Here is a 20439-nt window from a genome sequence, read left to right as displayed (position 1 = left end):
CATGCTTGGGAGAAAACGCCATCCATTGAGGTGATGTTAAGGGCCCCTGTGCTAACCCGGTGGGACTAGGGTAGCACGCGGCGCTGCCTGATTACCGCCAGGTTAGCGCCGCACTAGAAAATATCTATTTTCCCTAGCGTGGCAAATGGCATGCACCGGAGCTGGAACTACCAGTCTGCCCATCCTCAGTAACCACTAACTCCTCCTTTTCCTAACAGATCCTACGTGTCTGTCCCTCACTTTCTTAAATTCTGATACAGTCATTGTCTCCACGACCTCCACCAGGAGACCATTCCACGCATTGACTACTCTTTCTGTGGAACAGTATTTTCTCAGATTCCTCCTAAGCCTATTTCTTCTTAACTTCATCCTATGCCCTCTCATTCTAGAGGTTTCCTTCATTTGAAGAAGGTTCACCTCCTGTACATTAACGCCACTGAGATATTTAAACATCTCTATTGTATCCCCTCTCTTCCAGCGTATACATGAGCCTGGCCCTATATGTTTTTTGACAGAGACCGCTTACCAATTTTGTAGCCGCCCTCTGGACCGACTCTATCCTGCTTATATCTTTCCATGGGTGCAGTCTCCAGAATTGCACACAGTATTCTAAATGGGGCCTCAGAGACTTGTACAAGGGCACCATCACCTCTTTTTTTTCCTTCTGGTCTTCCCTCTCCTCATGCACCCGAGCATTCTTCTGGCTTTGAGCGTCGCCTTTTCTACCTGTTTGGCCATCTTAAGTTCATCAGACACAATCATCCTCAAGCCCTGCTCTTCTTTCATACACAGAAGCACTTCACCCCCTATACTGTACCGTTCCCTTTGGCTTTTGTGACCCAAGTGCATGACCCTGCATTTCTTAGCATTAAATCTTAGTTGCCAATTTTTGGGCTGTTCTTCAAGCTTCACTAGATCCTTCCTCATTCTAACCACACCTTCTGGGGTGTCCACCCTATTACAGAGTTTGGTATCATCCTCAAAGAGACAAAGATGTTAAAAAGAGCTGGCCCAAGGACTGACCCCTGCAGTACACCACTGATAACATTCTTTTCCTCAGAGCAAACTCCTTTTACCACCACCCTCTGTCTTCTTCCACTTAACCAGTTTTTAACCCAGTCAGTCACTTTAGGTCCCATACCGAGGGCATTCAGTTTACTTATCAGTTCCCTGTGTGGAACCATGACAAAAACTTTGCTAAAATCCAAGTACACTACATCTGGCGCCCCTCCCACGTCTAACTGTTTGGTCACCCAGTCAAAGAAGTCAATCAGATTTGTTTGACAAGATCTGCCTCTAGTGAAACCATGTTGCCTCGGGTCCTGCAGTCCATTTGATTCAAGAAACGTCACAATCCTCTGCTTTAAAACTGCTTCCATTAGTTTACTCACCATTGAGGTCAGACTGGTCTGTAATTCGCAACATCCTTCTTCTGTTCCTGTGCAGAGAGACCACATTCACCCTTCTCCAGTCCTCCAGGACAACTTGAGACTCTAAGGAAGCATTGAAGAAGTCAGACAGTGGAGCCGCCAGAACTTCTCTGAATTTCTTGAGTATCCTTGGATGTATACCATCAGGCCCCATCACTTTGTCTGCTTTTAGTTTGGCTGGCTCCTCACGAACACAGTCTTCTGAGAATTGGTCCTGGTCTACCATACATCCATCTCCACTAGCATTTGCTTTCTGCGGTCCTACCCCCAGCTTTTCATCTGTGAATGCAGAACAGAAATAATTGTTTAGCAGTTCAGCTTTACCCTAATCAGCTTCAACATATTCCTCCCCCTCAGCCTTGAGCCTACAATGCTATTATGGCACTTCCTTCTGTCACTTACATATCTAAAAAATGTCTCCCAATTTTACCGTATCGACTATCTTTTCCTCTGTTTGCCTTTTCACTTTCCTGACAGTTTTTCCAGCTTCTCTTTGCTTTTCTAGGTATTTTTGCTTGTCTTCTTTTTCTGAGCCATCTTCAGTTTTAGATATCCATATCTGAGCTTTGTAAAATTGGAACTTAATTTATGCAAGATAAACAGTTAATTGCCAGTTTATGCACATCTAAAATGTGAATGGCACTTCGAAAACAAGCACCATAGCATTTTGAAAGCGATAAAACAGATTTCTTCAATCCCATGGTATTGTTGGAGACAATTTTCCACAAGTGGGACTTCTTCTGTAGTCTAGCAGATATGGCTTAGATGTTCTGACGTTTGTGTTTTTATAGTTCTTTTGCTTTGTTCTACAAGTATTAAATTGCATGGACAAAAATTAACATTAATCTTGGCTGGTTTCACAATCCATGTAATGAGTAAGATGGCATTATAAAGATAGTTGAGCAGGCCTCATACTGTCAACTTCTCAAATATATGCATTCTTTTCACAATGGCCATGTTTATGGTGGCCTCAAAGTTTCATAGGTAAATATGAGGATACTGTGCAGTCTTTTACATTTTTTCCTGAGGTGAATGCATATTATGGCAAAACTTCAAATACTGGAGGTACTTGCACTATAATGAAAGCTCTGATTAGAACCAGGAAGGAGACCAACCAACGAGAGCATAGGTGTCTCCTGGGGAGGAGCTAATAATAGGTGCTGCAGAGTAAAATTTGCTTGTTTTAAGATCTGAGGAAGATATCCCTTTGCTTTACATCTTGTACATGTCATTAGTCTGATTTTTAAAAATTTGTGCTGAAAGAAGCAAAACCATCCTGTGTTCAAGAATAGGCTATTTTGATCAGGTTTCTTTCTGAAAGTATACAAAAACCAGATGAGATCACTGAGATGGTAATATCCAGGAATGTTATAAATTCAGAGTTCTCCCCAGAACCTTTTGTATGGTTGTACCCACCTGGCTAACTTAACAAAAGTTTATAATACTATGCCGTTCTTTCCTGCTCCCACCTGGCTACTCTGTCTTGCCACTTGGCTGGCAAAAGTTTCTGGGGAGAACGTTGATTTATACACTCCATTATGCTGATATTTGCAGGTTGGAATCACTGGTGTTAAGCCATTGTATGAACTTATTAAATTGGTCAGTGGTTCCTGGCCAGATGAGGAACATATGATATCTATGTAATATTTCCAAGTGAATAGCTGTCCTTTGAAGGAAGAGGAACACAAATAGTTATTTTTAAAAGGGGCACTCATGGTTGTGCATTTGGTCTACAACTAGAACTAATCTTGAAAAATAATTTTTTTCCAAAGTGAAATTTGTCAGAAAAGTTTTTCAAAAAGTGATTTTGGCTGAGGAGAGATGATAAATGCTCATCAGAGATTTCTTGTAGTGGATGGAATATAACCTACATCTGAGGTCAGATCGGGTTTGTATTTTGTGGTTCTGGTCCTGGGTTACCTAGTTTTAGTCATCCTGCAAACCTGGCCTCCTTCAAGCATTAAAGGACTGGGAAGTTACAATCCATGAGCTATAATAATGCACCATGAATTTCATTTGCAGATCTGACTATGCAACTCTTGTAGTATTTGTGGACATTACAAATGATGGAGCTCTCTGCAGCTGAAGCAGTAGGATACCATGCTTTAAAACTTAAGCTGCATGCCATAAAAGAGGAGGAAGGGGACTGGAGGAGATCTGAGCTTCCTCAGGTCAGATCACAGAGACCATCTTTCAATGCGAAAGATAAGCATGGAGTACGATGGGAAGAGAATAAACAGCAGGTGGAAGGAAATGAGTCCTCATGTATGCCTACAGCTGCTGTTGCTGCTACCAACAGCATTAAGTCCAAGATGAAAGAGAAAACCTCTTCACAAGAGCAAAATGGTAAGACCTTTTATTTGTTGTTTGCTTTTAAATTGGAATTTATCTGTTTTCTAGCTTATGGATGCGATAGAGGTGTAACATAATTTGAGCTAGCTCTTAGCACAGGGCCGTGGGCTGGGACACTGCAGAAGTCAGCTTGAAAGTATTACAGCCTTATTGCTACTTACTTTTACAGCTACCAGGTGTATGCAATATGTGTACACATAAGAAACATTCCCTAGGAGTAGCCTAGCGGTTAGTACAGTGGACTTTGATCCTGGGGAACTGGGTTCAATTCTCACTGCAGCGCCTTGTGACTCTGGGCAAGTTGCTTAACCATTACCCCAGGTACAAATATGTACCTGTATATACTATGCAAAGCACTTTGAATGCAGTTGCAAAAAAACACAGAAAGATGGTTTATCAAATCTCATTCCCTTTCCTGTAGTTTACATTCTAGATGAGACAAAGGCACATGAAAAACATCTATGAAAATGTATTTATTACTTAGAATTGATTAAGATGTAAAAGCGACCTCAAAAAGACAAGTTTTTATTTTGGGTTTAATTATGGCCAGAAGGGAGCATGGAACTAGGCCTACAGTGCAGCAAAGTAGAAAGGGCAGAGTTGGAAGTTAGCATCGGGCAGAGATAAAAGTGACTTTTCTGATGAATGGAATTCACAAGGAAGGGTGTAGGGAGAGATTGGATATGATAGGATATAAGGAGCAACAGAGTGAATGCAGTTGTAAGTGATTAAGGAGGCCTTTTACAAAGGTGTGCTAGCGTTTTTAGCGTACGCTAATGATTAGCACACGATAGGAATATATGGGTATCTCTAACATTTAGCACATGCATATTTTTAGTATGCGCTAAAAATGCTAGTGCGCCTTTGTAAAAGGGACCCTCAGAGAAGTTTGGACTGCATGAGGAAGTGGATGGGGAGCTAATGGCGTGAGGAGATAGATTACATGGCTGTTATGAAATTGAAGGAAGATAAGTTATACAGTTGAATTTTTCTCTAATTTTATTAATTTTTAACAAGAGAAACATAACACTTTAGTTGAGTTTTGAGCAGACTATAGTGGAGAAAGATGGTTCAGTGAGAGACGCAAGAGGAACAGGTTACAGAAGTCTAAGCAGGAGCTGATAGAGTAAATAAATGTTTTGGTAGCATGAATCTCGCCTCGGGGTGGCAGGCAGGCAGTTTGCATGGAAGTTTGTATCATTCATTTGTTATAACCAAGTGACCCTTGGCAGTATTGCACAAATAATAAATAGATCATTTTCTTCATTTTTCCATCAGTTTTCTTTCTTTGTATAAAACAGAACCATATTTACTTGTTGAAATGATGGAAAATTCAGTGAACAGCAGCTTGACCGTAAGGGTTTCTTTTACAAAGCCATGCTAGGGATGCTTGCATAGTAAATGAGAAGAGACCCATTAAATTCTTATGGGCTTCCTCTAATTTGCTGCACAGGTATCGCTAGCATGGTTTTGTAGAAGAAAGCCTAAATGAACTCTATTGCTTCTTTGTCTGGTTTTAGTCCAAAGTCTTTTTCAAATCCATTTTCTTTCTTACATTTGTTCCACTTTATTGTAATAAATGTTGCATACTTCTTGCTATCCCCATGCTCCCAGTTTTTTGTTTCTTTCGATCCCAACAGGAGGGGAATCTCCATCGGAAAATGAACAGTCTCCAGTTGGCTAGCAATTGCATTTCCTTCACTTATGCCCAAGCTGGGCTGTCTTTAGAGGGCCATGTCAAGGCTCATAATGTTAGAGCCATGGCTGTGTCAGTGGCTCACTTAAAGTCATCCTCCATTGAGGAGATTTGCAAGGCTGCAACGTGGTCATCAGTCCAGACATTCATATCTCACTACTGCCTTCAGCAGGATACCCGACGCGACAGTCGGTATGGGCAGTCAGTGCTGCAGAATCTGTTCGGGGTTTAGAATCCAACTCCACCCCCCCTAGACCCATTTTTGTTCTGTTCCAGGCTGCACTTTCAGTTATTTTTGGTTTCAGGTCAATCTATGTTATGTCCTCGCCGAGGCCCAGTTGACCAATGTTCATTGTTTTGAGTGAGCCTGGGTACTAGAGATACCCCACATGTGAGAACAAGCAGCCTGCTTGTTCTCAGAGAAAGCGAAGATACTTACTTGTAGCAAGTATTCTCCGAGGGCAGCAGGCTGATTGTTCTCACAAACCCGCCCTCCTCCCCTTTGGAGTTGTACTTGTTGTTTGTTGCTTCTATGTTTTTTGATTAAACTGAGGAAGCAAGCTCATGTGACTGGCAGGAAGTCGTCTGTGCATGTGCGGTGTGTGCGATTTGTGTGCTAGGAGACTCTAGCAAAACTTTGTTTTATTTTGCTGGCAAAGTTCCGATTCCTGGGCCGACGCAGACGTCGACCCATATGTGAGAATAATCAGCCTGCTGTCCTCGGAGAACACCTGCTACAGGTAGGTATCCGCTTTATTTGTGCCAGTCTGTAATAAAGTCCTGATGTGGCCACGTTTCGCCTTACTAGAGGCTGCGTCAGGGGCTGAAACAGCTATTGCAGTCCCAAAAGGAACAAACATTCAATAAAGCTAAAATCAATGAAAGCAGCAGTAGTCAAACCTTGCAGCTTGCAGGCTAGATAGAAACACAGTAACCATCTCCTTCATTCAAGAGAGTGCATTTACTCTACAAATCTTAATAATAAGGTTCTTGAACAAATATAATCACAAATATGGTTGTTTGAAACGGGTGCATTTCCTCTACAATCTTAAGGTTCTTGAACAAAAATCACACATATATTTTTTTATTTGCTTTACTTATTATAACTTTCTATACCGCTCAGCTGACGGGGAGAACAGAGTGGTGTACATGTTAAAAATAGGAAACAAGAAAAGAACTCCATTAATGTATAGGAAAGCAGGTTGTTAACTTAAGAGATATAAGCATTGCAAAAAGAGGGTAAAGAAAACACACAAAACTGCTAATTCTAATTTTCCTTCTCTGAGAAATATGGTTACAATATCATTACCAAGAAATGATAATTGTATGTTTATGTGAAAAGAGTTCTCTGGTTTGAATTATGACCTCATATTAGTTTTCCTTGTGGGAAACTATCAGTATCTCATGTTAAAAGAATGTCCAGCCCACGTGTTAATTGACCACTGATGCAATTGATCATGCTTTAATTGCTCAGCTGAGAAATGACAAGGGCTCCACTGCCCAGTGTTAATCTAGCAGTTTTAAAACTGAAGAGCAGATGAATAAGGAAAAAGAATTTGAACTTTCCATAATGTGAAACTAGTAGGACTAACCATTAGTGACTTATAGAACAATATTATAATTATGGAGAGTAGGTGTATTACATTTGGCAGAGGGGCTGAAGGAAACTTTAAGTACAAAGCTGTGGGATGATGAACCATGATGTTGCTGAGATACTGGTTTGCATTCCCCAGTTCATAGCAAATGACTATACAAATGAGTGAATGCAAACATTAATTTTATTGAACTCCCCCCAACAGAGTTCTGCAATCCACAAATTGAATCAAATTAACCATCTTTGAATTTGCCATTGGTTAGTATAACCCTTTTAAAACTGTGTTAATCCACTGAAGAAAGTTCCATAAATAGCTCTTTGTGAGGTTGATGTATCTTTTCCATCTCTGCTCTTTTTGGTCTCTGGAGGACACATCTTTGGATCTATTTGGAAGATATAGAGGCATATTTTCAAAGCACTTTGAGAGGCTAAGTTCCATATGTTTCTATGGAACTTTGGGAGGCTAAGTACTTTGAAAATAAGCCTCATAGGGTCTTAAAGAGTATTCAGCATGATTCAGAAAAGAAATTGAGTGTGATCAGCAGGTGGAAACGCCATGAATGCTTCATTAGTGTTCTCCACTATGACTACGAACTGAAACACAAATAGTTGCTCACTCACGGTACTGAGGCCCATTTTATTCACCCTATAGAGCTTGAACCCCACATCATAGTTCAAGTTGTGAGTATCTCAAGGAGGTCTTGTTGCAGCTGTTCAGCTCCCATTATAGTCTATGAGACTGATTCTGTCCCTTGTAGTTTCAAGGATGTGCATGAAAAACAGTTTCATTTTGTGTCATTATGGGTCTCATTTTCGAAACATAAAAATGTCCAAAACATGGCAGAAAGCGGCAGATGGACATTTTTTCCCCCCCAAAACATCCAAATCTCTATTTTCAAAACCCATTTTTAAGATGTTTTTCTATGCAGTTCATATTGTGATAAGGCAGGTAAACGAGGATATAGCAAAAGGCCGTGGGCCCCAGAACTACAAGGTCCAGAATTCCCTGGGGGACTTGGAGAAAGGGGAGGGCCCAAAAACCCGGGAGGGATTCTCAGAAAAAGTGGGAGGGAAGATAGCCCAGGGTATAGAGAGCCATTCTCCCCAGTAACCAGCAGGGGGAGAAACAGCCAGGAGGAGGCCCAGTTCCCATGGCTGCATAATCAATATCGGATTTCTCCCAGCTCGAAGGAGGGAGGAGAGATTTTCTTGAACGTTCTGAAGCTGGAGGAGAGGGAGGAGGAGGAGGAGGCAGAGTTACCTGAGGAAATGGATTACAAAGAGGCAGAGCTGGACATGCCTGTTGAATTGCCAGTTCCAGGAGAGACAGCCAGCATGGACTGGGAGAATACCCAAGGTTAATCTCTCCAGCACAAGAGCACGTGGGATGCCACAGGCGTTTGTTCTCTGAAGAGGGAGGTGTGCTACCAGGCTTGCTAGTGACAGAGCTGGTGGAAGTGCTGGAGGAGGAAAGGTAGGACGTTCCTGGTTCATATGATTTCTTCGTCTTCCTTTGGAGAGTTTTTTTTGCTCATTTTGTGGAACTGAACTTTGCTGAAGACTGAACTGCATTTGACTGAATCCTGAACTGAACTGTGCTAAAAGGCTGGGTGAAACCAGTGTGAAAATAGAACTGAACTTTGTGGAGTGCTGAGTGGAACTGGGCTAAAGTTAAACCTGAAGAAATAAGGGAAAGCAGAACTTTGCTACCAAAAGAAGGGGCAGTGAGGGTAACTGGAACTGTTCCCCCAAATTGAGAGGATTTTTGTTTATTTTGTGTGTGAGTGAAGTTGGTATTAAATCTTTTTCTGTTTTGAACTGAGTCCGGCTTCAAGAGTTACCGCATAAGTGTGGAGGCGGAGGTCTGGATTACGGGACACATTCACCAGGAAAGGGAAGCGGTATCACAATATGCAGTGTGTCCAAATCACAAGGAGGTGTGTGTCAGGGGCAGGATTTGGGCATTCCCAAAACTTAGACATTTTTCTGCTATAATGGAACAAAGCAAACATTTCCAGGGCTAAAAGTTAGATATTTTGGTCTAGAACTGCTTCAGTCAAAACTAAGTCACAAAAAGGTGCCCTAAATGACCAAATGACCACTGGAGGGATTAAGGTATGACCCCCTCCTTACCCCCCGAGTGGTTACTAACTCCCACTCCCCTCCTCAAAGATGTGAAAGAAACATATATACCAGCCTCTATGACAGCATCAGATGTTATGGCCAGGCCTATTCGAGCAGCAAGCAGGTCTCTGGAGTAGCCTAGTGGTCAGTGCAGTGCACTGTAGAGAAGGGAACCCAGGCCCATATTCCACTCTAACTGTTAAATTTATGGTGGAAAGTGTGAGCCCTCCAAAACCCAATTATATCAAATGCTGCACTGAAATCCGATGACACCATAATTGTGTTTCCCCCCCCCTGTATCTGCATTAAGCCTAATTCTATTTATCATTGCAACCAGAGAAGTCTCAGTAATATAACCCTCTTGAAAACTTGACTGATGGACATGGTTGACATTGGTTTTATCTAAAAATTCACAAGTTGCTGGCATGTCTTTCTCTACCACTTTTATAACAAAAGGTAGAGTTAAAACTGGCCTATAATCAACCAGCATAGAGTGGCCAGGACTGTACTTTTCTCTTAAAATGTGTTTATGCATCCATGAAAGGTGTGCGCAGCTGTGATTTTCCTTTATGGAATAATCATGCCCAGAGCACAAAAAAGCCCAGAACTATTACAAATAACTTCAAAGATGAAATCTGTCATTACTAGTCAAGCGCCCCCTGAAATATACTTGTGTTTTGTTTTCACAGATAACCAGCAATTGTTATAAATTAATTCCTTGTGCTTTCCTTCTGACAGATGACAGGAAATACTGTCTGATCCAACGCCTTAATTAGTCAGTGTATATGGTAAAATTAGAAGGTAGAGTGGGAGGGCTGCTGAGAGTTCAAACTAAAACTGTTTCTAGTCTTTCCCTTTGAACTTCTAATTTTAAAGTTAAGGGAAAGAAACACCACCCAATAAAGACACCACAAACCTCCTGAAATTCCATTCTAAAAATCAGACAAAAATAACCCAGCAGCAGACAAACAATTTAAAACATATCCCCTTTTCAAAAATAACACCACAGAGTTTTGAAAAATACCTCGGCTTGTACTGACATTGTAACTTATCTATTTAGAATTATAAATGTATATTCAGTGACATTTATTAAGATTTATTTACCGCCTTTTTGAAGGAATTCACTCAAGGCGGTGTACAGTAAGAATAAATCAAACATGAGCAATACATAATAAGTTTACTGCCTCTGAATATACATTCACATATACCCTCTGATTTTATAAAAGTTGCCAAAAATTGCATGCAGAAAAGCCCAATTTGTATATGCAGTTTAATTGAATAATGAGATAATTATGACTTGTTTTAACAATCTATTAGCACTAATTAGATTTAATTGAAATTTATATGTATAAATGTAGGCGTGGGATCAGAGCCTAAATTTTACATGTGAGTAAAAAAAAAAGGGGCACGGAAATGGGACGGTCATAGGCAGAATGAGGGTGCTCCTAGCATTTACTTGTGTCGTTTTAGAATAAGGGAGGGGGTTATCCCCCAGATTCTATATATGGTACTTAGATTTGCGCGGAGATAAGCACTTAACTTAATTGGCGGAACAAGATAATCAGTGTTTCTAACATCACTTAAGCAATAACGAGTGCTAATCGGCAAAAATTACAATTTATGCACGGAAATCGCTAAGTGTATTCTATGAAGAACCGTGCCTAAATTGCAAAGCGCATAGTTCACAATAAATGCACGCAGCTGAAAAGGGGTGTGTTTATGGGCTTTGTCATTTCCATATTTAATTTTGGCCTATATTTTACTGACTAATATTGAATCTGTTCCAAAATTTCTGACGCTCTTATTGTAAACTGATGAAAGTCTTCATGAACAGGAATCAACAAAAATATATCATCAGCATATGAAAAAATGTGTTCACTTGATAGTAATTGAATCATGCTCAGTGTGCTCATATAAATGTTATATAGTAAAGGAGAAATCGATGACCCCTGGGACGCTACCTGGAGGTACCCAGGACTCAGAGAAAATTCCATCCTTCAGCGCCGCTTAATTTCTAGACTTCAAGAAACTTTCAAACCAATTTAATACTGTTCTAGTAACACCAACTTCCGACAATCTACATAACAAAATGTCATGATTGCCAGTGTCAAAAGCGGTAGACATATCAGATTGTAGAAGCAATACCTGACTGCCTCTGCTCAAGTATTCTCTAACATAGGAAGTCAATTCTATAAGAAGGGTTTCCAGAGATTGTTAAATATAAGATTAACCAGTTTGAGTTTTTCTTTTTTTTTTTTTTCCTTTTGTATGTTTTTCCTAATCTTGGGTCCTCCAGTTGTGGACAATCGTATAATATTGTTTAGAGGGGAGAAACTTTTCCTTATTACAATTTCTTGTTTTTCTTTATACATTTATGTGTTAAATGTGAAAGTAATTGATTAAAACGATAAATAAAATAATAAAAAAAAGAGAAGGGTTTCAGTACTGAAAAAATTTCTAAAACCATGTTGAGATAACAATAATATGTTGCTATTTGAGATAAAAATATTTAGTTGAGAAGATACAACAAATTCGATTAACTTAGTAAGAAATGAAATTCTAGCTACTTGTCTAAAACTAGCCGCTAGAGATAAATTTAGGTCATTACCTTCTGGTATTGGAGTGCGTACTATCTTTCCATATGGAAGAGAGAACCAACCCTAAGATAAAATTGCATTTACAAAACTCAACCAATCAATTATAATGGGAGGAGTATCAGCAAACAAAACTGCCGGACAAATGTCCAATGGACAATGAGTATTAGAAAGCCCCTTTAAAATACATCGCAGGTTAGTAAAAGGGCCCCTATGTGACCCTTGATAAAAGTTTTAGTAATGGTTTTCTTTTTAAATTTTTCCTAGGAAGTATATGATCAAGTATCTGAGAAGAACGTATGTGGGTTTTTTTGAATCTTTCTAGTTGAAGGATTTTCTTCAGAATGAATCGTTTGAAATGTCCTCAGATTGGGTAGACCAACTCTCTAATGAGTTGTCTAGTTAAGCGTGTGAATGAGCTTTGTTGGCATTACCGTACTGGAAGCTGCTAGCGCGGCTTGTTTTTTGGATAAGACACCTAAGTCTGAATTTGGACTTTTTTGTAAAATGTCCAAAATCAGAAAAAGGAAAGGTCATTTTCTACAAACGAAAAAAAAAGTCTATCTTTTTGTTTTGAAAATGCTGTTTGGAAAAACGTTTTGTGATTTGGATGTTTTATTTTTTGGTCCATTTTCAAACAAAAAAACATCCAAATGCAAAATGTACAAAATGCACAGGAAAATCTATAATAGAGTGAGACCATTCACATGTTCTAAGTGTGGTAAAAGCTTTGGTTGTAATTTAAATCTCAAAGTGCATCAGAAAGTCCACACGGGAGAAACCATTTGCATGTATAGAGTCTGGTAAAAGCTTTGGTCAGAAAGTAAACCTCACAATAAACCAGAGAATACAGATACAGGAGTGAAACCATTTACATGTCCTGAGTGTGGTAAAAGCTTTGGTTGGAAAGAAAGCCTCACACGGCATCAGAGAATCCACACAGGGATGAAACCATTTACATGCACTGAGGAGGTAAAAGCTTCAGTTGCATTGGGACAGGTTACTAGGGAATGTATGAAGTATGGAAAAATAGCACTCTGGTATTTAGATATATGTAATGAGACATTCTTTTCATCTATAGATCTAAATTCAAAGCCAAAATCTAATGATAACATCTGAGCCTTGTGTCTATTGTTTATTAAAAAAAATAGAAAGCTTGGCATCAGGTAGAATAGTGGAAAAGTGACATCCCAGGAAAGCAATAGGGCATCCATGGGGGCACTGCAATGGACTTTATAAAATGCTTCCAGGTACACATCTCACCATTGCTCCCTTACCTTGTCTGCTGAGCCCCACAGAACCCACTACCCCCAACTGTACACCACTACCATAGCCCTTACAGGTGAAGGGAGCACAATATGTGGGTATGGTGGGTTTTGGAGGGCTCACAGGTTCCTCCACAAGTGTAACAAGTAGGGGGAGGTAGAAGCCTGGGTCCATCTGTCTGCAGTGCACTGCAGCACTACTAGACTACTCCAGGGACCTGTGCATGCTATTCTAATGGACCTGAGTATAACATCTGAGGCTGGCAAGTAATATTTTTAATCACATTTTTTGGGGGTGGGAGGGGGATAGAGACCACTGAGGGAGTAAGGGGAGGTGATCCTCAATTCCCTGCAGCGGTCATCTGGTCATTTGGGGCACCTCTTGTGTGAAGTAAAGGAGTAGCCTAGTGGGTAGTGCAGCAGACTTTGATCCTGGGGAAGTGGGTTCAATTCCCACTGCAGCTATTTGTTATTAAAACAGGTCTCGCTCAAAATAGCTAAGTTTTAGTTCTGGATGTTTTTGTTTTGTTCCATTATGTCTGAAAAATAGACGTCTAAGTCTTAGGAATGCCCAAGTCCCGCCTTGAATACGCCCCCTTGAGATTTGGACGTCCTTCTGACGGACTTCAGAGAAAAATGTCTAAAAATAGGTTTCGAAAATACTGATTTGGACGTTTTTGTGAGAAAAACGTCCAAATGCAGACTTACGTCACTTTTTGGACATTTTTCTCTTTTGAAAATGAGCCTAATAGTCACCTTCCTCAATCTACCATTTCAGAGAAGTGAGGTGTTTTTGTGTAGGGACATTGTTGTCAGGACCTCATCAGGAGAGGTTAGTATGGTGATGAAAGGATTCATTTTCCCACATGATAAAAATAAAGATTAGCATAGGATGGGTAGGGAGAAATGTAAACTTTTGTAGGAGTGTGAAAAGGAGTGTGTCCAACCCTGCATCCTCTCAAGTGAGACTAGTTTTGGAAGATTGGGGGGGGGGGGGGGAGGGAGACCAGCATTCCTCTCACCACCCTGGCAATGGAGTTGTTTGGTAATTGGGACAGAGCAGGGAAGGAAATATTTTGAATCAGGAAACAGAATGGGCCACTACTATAGAACATGGGACAGTCTCTTTGCTGTTGTGATTTTCCCTCACAGCTCTTCTGTCTTCCAGATTTTGTTGAGATTAATGACTGCCTGAAGGACAATTCAGAGATATCTCTGGAGTCTGCAGACAGTTTTCCCACAGGTAAGCCCCGACACAGTAAAATTTCTTTAGCTAGTTTGTTGCAGATTTCAATTTATGATCAATATATTTTACTATATTACTACAACTAAATGAGTGATGTTGGTGATTAAAAATGTCAGAAACACACTCTACCCAGATAACATAAAGCATCAACTGTTCTTAAACTCCTCGCTCTAGCTTTCTTCTTTCTTGCAATCCCAACTTGACCTTCTAAGACTTCACTGTTCCCTAATTTTAATACCAAGTTACAATATAGTGCACACCTGGAACTAAATGGTTGTAGGATTGATAACTAACACTTGTTCACCTTATGTTTGAAACAATATAGTTGCCTACTAATTCAATTTACACACACTTCTTTATGAGTCACTGCTTTTTTATTTATACATCTCTGGAGTGCACAATTCTCTAAACTGACGAGCTGTGTCCATTTAATAAAGCTTTTTGGCTTACAAATAACAAACTCCTCTGCTGTTAAACTTTCCATATGAGGAAAGGCTAAAGAGGTTAGGGCTTTTCAGTTGGAAAAGAGACAGCAGAGTTGGGGGGGGGGGGGGGGGATATGATTGAGGTCTACAAAATCCTGAGTGGTGTACAACAAGTAGAAGTGGATCGATTTTTTACACTTTCAAACAGTACAAAGACCAGGGGACACTCAATGAAATTACATGGAAATACTTTTAAAACAAACAGAAGGAAATATTTTTTTTCACTCAAAAGAATAGTTAAGCATTTGAATTTGTTGCTGGAGGAGCGGTTAGCGTATCTGGGTTTAAAAGAGATTTGGACAAGTTCCTGGATGAAAAGTTCATTGTCTGTTATTGAGATGGACTTTGGGGAAGCCACTGCTAGTTGAATCATTGGTCTGACCCAGTGTGGCTATTTTTATGTTCTTATGTTAACAAGTGAAGGGCAGTTTTATAAAGAGCACTCACTTTAATGGTAGTACACTTAAATAGCATCATCAAAATTTTCACATTTAGGGGGAGATTCTGTATATGGCGCCTAAAAAATCGGTGCTGAAATCAATGTTGATGGAGTGCATTCTATAATCGGCGCTCGATTATAGAATACACTTAGTTGATATCTCAGCTCCTAAAACTACATGTATTCATTGTCAAGCCTCTCAAGCGAAAACTGGATTCGCGGGCCCTTGCACCACAGCCATAGGGCAGCATTGGCAGGCAAAAACCCAAACCAGCACTGGGCAAACACACCAACAAGACAGGGGCTTAAGATGTAGGTAAGCAAAGCAGGAACACACTGGACTAGAACACTCGGACTGGAACACAGGACTGGAACAAGACTTCACCTACACTTGACTGCCGTTCCCTAGGGGTTGAGCCCCTAGGTGCGTTAGCTGGCAGGACTTACAGGATACAGGAACACACACAGGGAATAGGACTCCAAAGCAAGCTTGACTAAACAGGGACCAGGAATCAGGACTCAGAACTGAGGGAACTTCCTTAGGTAACAGGATACAACAACAAGCTTGCACAAAACAGGGACTGAGGGAAAAGGCAGAGGGGAACTAAAGACACGGAATAAGACAGACAAGGCAGAACACAAAGCTAGGCTACAACCACAACCTAATACCTGAGCATTAACAGAAGGCTGAACACAAGGCAGCCACAAAACGTACAGAGAAACACTGGAGAGAAACAGGCTCACCACAGATTACTGCAACCGGAGAAAACAATCCTAGGTGTAGTATGGTGAGAGCTAATTACACACACACTGGCAGCAGCCAGCACAAGGAGACAGAGCAGGAACTACAAGTAAGAGGAATATAACAAACACCACTGACCAAACAGACACACTGAAACAGAAGGCAGAAATGCCCCCAAACAAACACACTGAAACAGAAGGCAGAAATTCCCACAGACAGAACCAAGCAGAAGTGCAACAGCACACCGACTGACCTATAGCGATGCAAAGGCAATCTTAGGAAGTTCCCAGGTGGTAATAAAGGCACTACAGGTGAGGTCACCAGCAGGGTGGGGCTTAGCAGCATAACAGCAGAGCACGGCTTGGCTGGAATAGGATCCCGGAATGGACTAGACTGGACTGGAACGGATTTCAGGATTTTCACAATGGCTTCAGGATTTACACACAGACTTGGCTTGGCTGGATGAACCCCAAAGCAAGTCCAACAGGGAATATAGTCACAATCGTGACATCCATTTACACCAACAAGAATGTAGCGTAAATCCCGGCGTGTAGATTTAGGCACACTGGGCCATATTCTATAACTATATGCTTAAATTTCAGAACGCCCACGAAATGCCTATTTCCCTGCTCATAACCACACCCCTTTTTGCCTTCGCGCGTTAGACATTCGGTGCACTTCATTACAGAATACGCTTAGTGAGTTGTGTGCGTAAATTCTAATCAGTACCAATTAGTGCTCATTATTGCTGTTATCAGCACTCAGCTCGTTATGCTTGCTAAGTTACGCACATTGTTATAGAATCTGCTTGGATTTTGGTGCAGATCTCTAGACGCTAGATAGAATCTGGAGGTTATTCTTTAGAGGGCACATTTATACAGAATGAGTGAGTTTTCTGTAACAATTGTAAATGTTCAGTTGTAGTGGAGTGTCCGGTGATCGGTGTGTGCTGTCGCATGTGTGCACATGCACGGTTGCAACTTGCACATCGATATCGCAGGTGTGAGGACTCTACAAAAGTGGCTGCTACCATGAGGCTACCCAATTTCAGGGCAGCAGACAGTGTTTTCTTGGCCAGGCTGTCCCTGGGAAAGGAGCACAAATTGTTTCTGGCAGGAGGAGATACAGAGGCATTTTAATAGGAGTGCTGCATTCCCTACAGAGGTATGGTAAGTGCCAGCAGAGGGGCAGAGCTGGAAAAGGAGTACAAGATTGGATGTGCTAGGGAAATAGATGTGCCTGAAACTGTATCTATGCATAAAATAGGTAGACGTGGGTTAGATTGGCAGATGGGCCACAGACATATCACCATAACTTACTCAAAGCAAGATTGGGGACTGTAAAAAGGATAGAGAGAGCTCATCACATATGGACATGGCAGATATGAGCCTGCATCAGTCACAAGGGCACATCCCACCTCACTTGTCCAAACAAGTCCTCACATTAAATCAATGCATGTAAGTGCTGCAGTCTGATAGCACATGTAGTCCCTACACGAAGAGGGAGAGCAGGGACGTAGGAAGCATAGCTCAGATGTCTGCCATCTGCCTGATCCACTAGCATGCACTATGTTCACACATCCCTCTAAATGAACAAGTACTAGGAAATACTACACAGGTCCAGTGTCCCCTCAGAGAGTGACATAGTAAGAGTGGGAACATGCAGTGAATAGCTAAAACATGCCATGAAGTGGGGAGAAGGAGCTGTCAGTACCCTGGAGTTCAAGGAAGGATAGATGCAGGGGGATAGCACGTTTGCGCACAGGAACTGCACATTTGAGCAGGGTTGCCCAGCACACATTCCATGTAGGGCATGACTGCACCCCTCCATCTTGCAACAAAATACCCTCTGCCCTCAACATCATTTAAGTGGCATACATAGAACCCACATGAAATTAGGATAGGATGTAGTTATTGTGACTGGATGCTGGGTAGCTCGGACACACATCAACGATATCTGAAGCATTTCAGACTACCTACATGCTTAGCAAATGATAGGACTTCTGGCTCCTATGGATTGCCTGCGGGTGGTCTTATGGTTTTATAGGTGCAGTATATTGCCCTGAGCACAGAGAGGAAGTGTCCCAGCCAGGGGCGTAGCCAGACTTCGGCAGGAGGGGGGTCCAGAGCCCGAGGAGAGGGGGCACATTGTAGCCCCCACCCCGGTGCCGCCGACCCCTCCGCCCCCCCATTGCTGCCGACACCACCCACCCGCCAGCTATTGTCCACCCCCCCCCGATGACCTGCTTGACCCCCCCTCCCGCCACCAACCCGTCTACCTTTGCTGGTGGGGGACCCGAACCCCCCGCCAGCCAAGGTCCTCCTCACAAAAGGCTTCCTATTCCTTCTGTTTCTGACGTCCTGCACATTGTATGTGCAGGACGTCAGTCTCCCAGAACGAAGCCTTGCAGATCAGCTCTGCAAGGCTTCGTTCTGTGAGTCTGGCATCGTCAGAAACAGAAGGAATAGGAAGCCTTTTGCAAGGAGGACCTCGGCTGGCAGGGGCCAGCAAAGGTAGGCGGGTTGGCGGCGGGAGGGGGGTCGAGCAGGTCGTCGGCAGGAGGGTCTAGGTCCCAATCTATGGGGGCCCAGGCCCCCCCATGCCCCATGTAGCTATGCCACTGGTCCCAGCTGATAGACTTCTGTCATGGTTTGGTGTCGCTTTGCCTCTTCCTCAAAGAAGCAAATATGTGGGATAAACATAAAGGAATCCTATTCAGAAGGAATGGATCCTAAGGAGCTTAGCCAAGATTGGGTGGCAGAGCCAGCCGGTGGTGGGAGGCGAGGATAGTGCTGGGCACGTGTGTGTGTGTGTGTGTGTGTGTGTGTGTGTGTGTGTGTGAAAACAGACACTGCCAGACAGAGAAACAGACAGACAGGGGCTGATAGACAGGGATGGGATTTGATATACTGCCTTTCTGTGGTTACAATCACAGCAGTTTACATATTATATACACGTGCTTATTTTGTATCTTGGTAAAAAGTTGGATAAGAAGGGCTTAGGTGGCTTTAGAGGGTTAGAGTGGGTGTTTGGTAGAAAGGGATAAAACAGAGCAGCAGGATGGATGTTAATGGGGCTTTATGGAATTTGGTTTTATTAGGGTTTAAGGGAATAGAGTACAGAGGTAGTAAGAGAGAGAGTGAGGCCTGGCTGTTCATTGACACCAACCAGCACTACAATGCACTAGGGTACGTGACTTTTGGGCACCACTGTTCGGGCACTTGTTAGTTTTGAGCATCACCGTTTGGGCATAAACAACAATTAGCAAGGTATGCTATAATTCATACCAATACTGAATTGTCCTATATGCTTTAGTACAAGGCCAAAATTCAGAACTGTGTTACCTTAATGCTGTTCTTCAGCATCTGGGCAAAGCCTGGGGCCTTGAGCAAGTGCAGAGCCATGGCTAGCAACAAGAAGATGGAAGATCAGCGGCACCAGCTGAAAAAGAAAGGAATTTGCCACAATGCTTTAGTTATGGAGAGCACCAGGACAGATGCCTGAACAATTATTTCCTCTACAGAAGATCATAGCACTTGCATTTAGTCAGGCTTTAATGCAAATAAGACGTTTCACAATATATTCCACATCTATATTCTCCTTATCTACATTGTGTTTCATGTTTCTTCATTCACACACACACACACAATTACTGAACTAACAACTCATTACTGTACTGTCACCTGCCAGATGACATCTCTATGTGAAGTAGTAGAGGTTTTTATGTGGCTGTCTGAGGTCCTGGCTGGAGGGTCTCCAATCAATCAGTTCAGGATAGTGAGAAACCAACAAGATGGAGAGGTTACAACATGCAGAGACACCACCTTTTTAGAAAGAAATAAGAACATTATAGTAAAAGCCTGCAATCATTTTTCAAGATAAAATTGAAGGCTTTCCATTTTCACAACAGATTCTCAAAGAAATTATTTTACGCAGCTACTTAGTGGGCTCAGTTGGAAAAACTGTAGGTCTATAAACGCACCTGCTTTGGCATTATAGAAAACGGCTGAGCACGTTGCTGACTTGTGGGTACCTTGATGTTGGTTTTGCTTGTATGAATGCCATCCAACTTTTATAGAATTGCCACCTAATTGCTTTTAGTGTGTTGCCCATAAGCCTGAGCTCATATAAACCCTAGTTACAATCTGGTCGATATTCAGACCATGGGAGGCAGGATGGCTAAGTCACGCGGTTGGTGCAGATCCCAGATATTCAATGCCGGGCTGTTTCTGTTGACTGGTATTGAATATCCCAAGGTTTTTTTGGCTGCTATAAACTTAACCTGCTAAGTTCCTATTCAGCGCTGTCCGGTTAAGTTTATAGCAGCCAAAGATGGTCCTACTATTTCAACAGCCCAGTTTGACTGCTTAATTTGGCTGGCAAAGAGTTGAATTTTTGTGGCTAGTTGGTTATATTGTGCTGACCACGAATATTCAGCAGGAGATAACCAGCTACTACTGAATATTCACCAG

The 20439-nt window shown here is 41.8% G+C and overlaps 1 protein-coding gene across 3 annotated transcripts in view; it reads left to right on the top strand.

Annotated features, from left to right (window-relative positions):
- The window catches only part of SH3TC1 (SH3 domain and tetratricopeptide repeats 1), a 104360-nt gene that overhangs the window by 12482 nt on the left and 71439 nt on the right, over positions 1-20439 (top strand). The window contains exons 2-3 of one of the 3 annotated variants that reach the window (XM_030191149.1): positions 3453-3776; positions 14224-14298. The exons of 1 other annotated variant lie outside the window; for it this stretch is intronic. In XM_030191149.1, coding sequence (XP_030047009.1) covers positions 3494-3776; positions 14224-14298 — 358 coding nt within the window. In that variant the 5' untranslated portion in view covers positions 3453-3493. The remainder of the gene's footprint in view (positions 1-3452; positions 3777-14223; positions 14299-20439) is intronic. One more of the 3 variants, XM_030191150.1, reaches the window with a different exon arrangement.

The sequence above is a fragment of the Microcaecilia unicolor genome, chromosome 2, assembly GCF_901765095.1.
Source record: "Microcaecilia unicolor chromosome 2, aMicUni1.1, whole genome shotgun sequence".
Taxonomy (NCBI): Eukaryota; Metazoa; Chordata; class Amphibia; order Gymnophiona; family Siphonopidae; genus Microcaecilia; species Microcaecilia unicolor.
The sequence above is the reverse complement of the archived record's forward strand: the minus strand, read 5'-3'. Positions and strand labels throughout refer to the sequence as shown.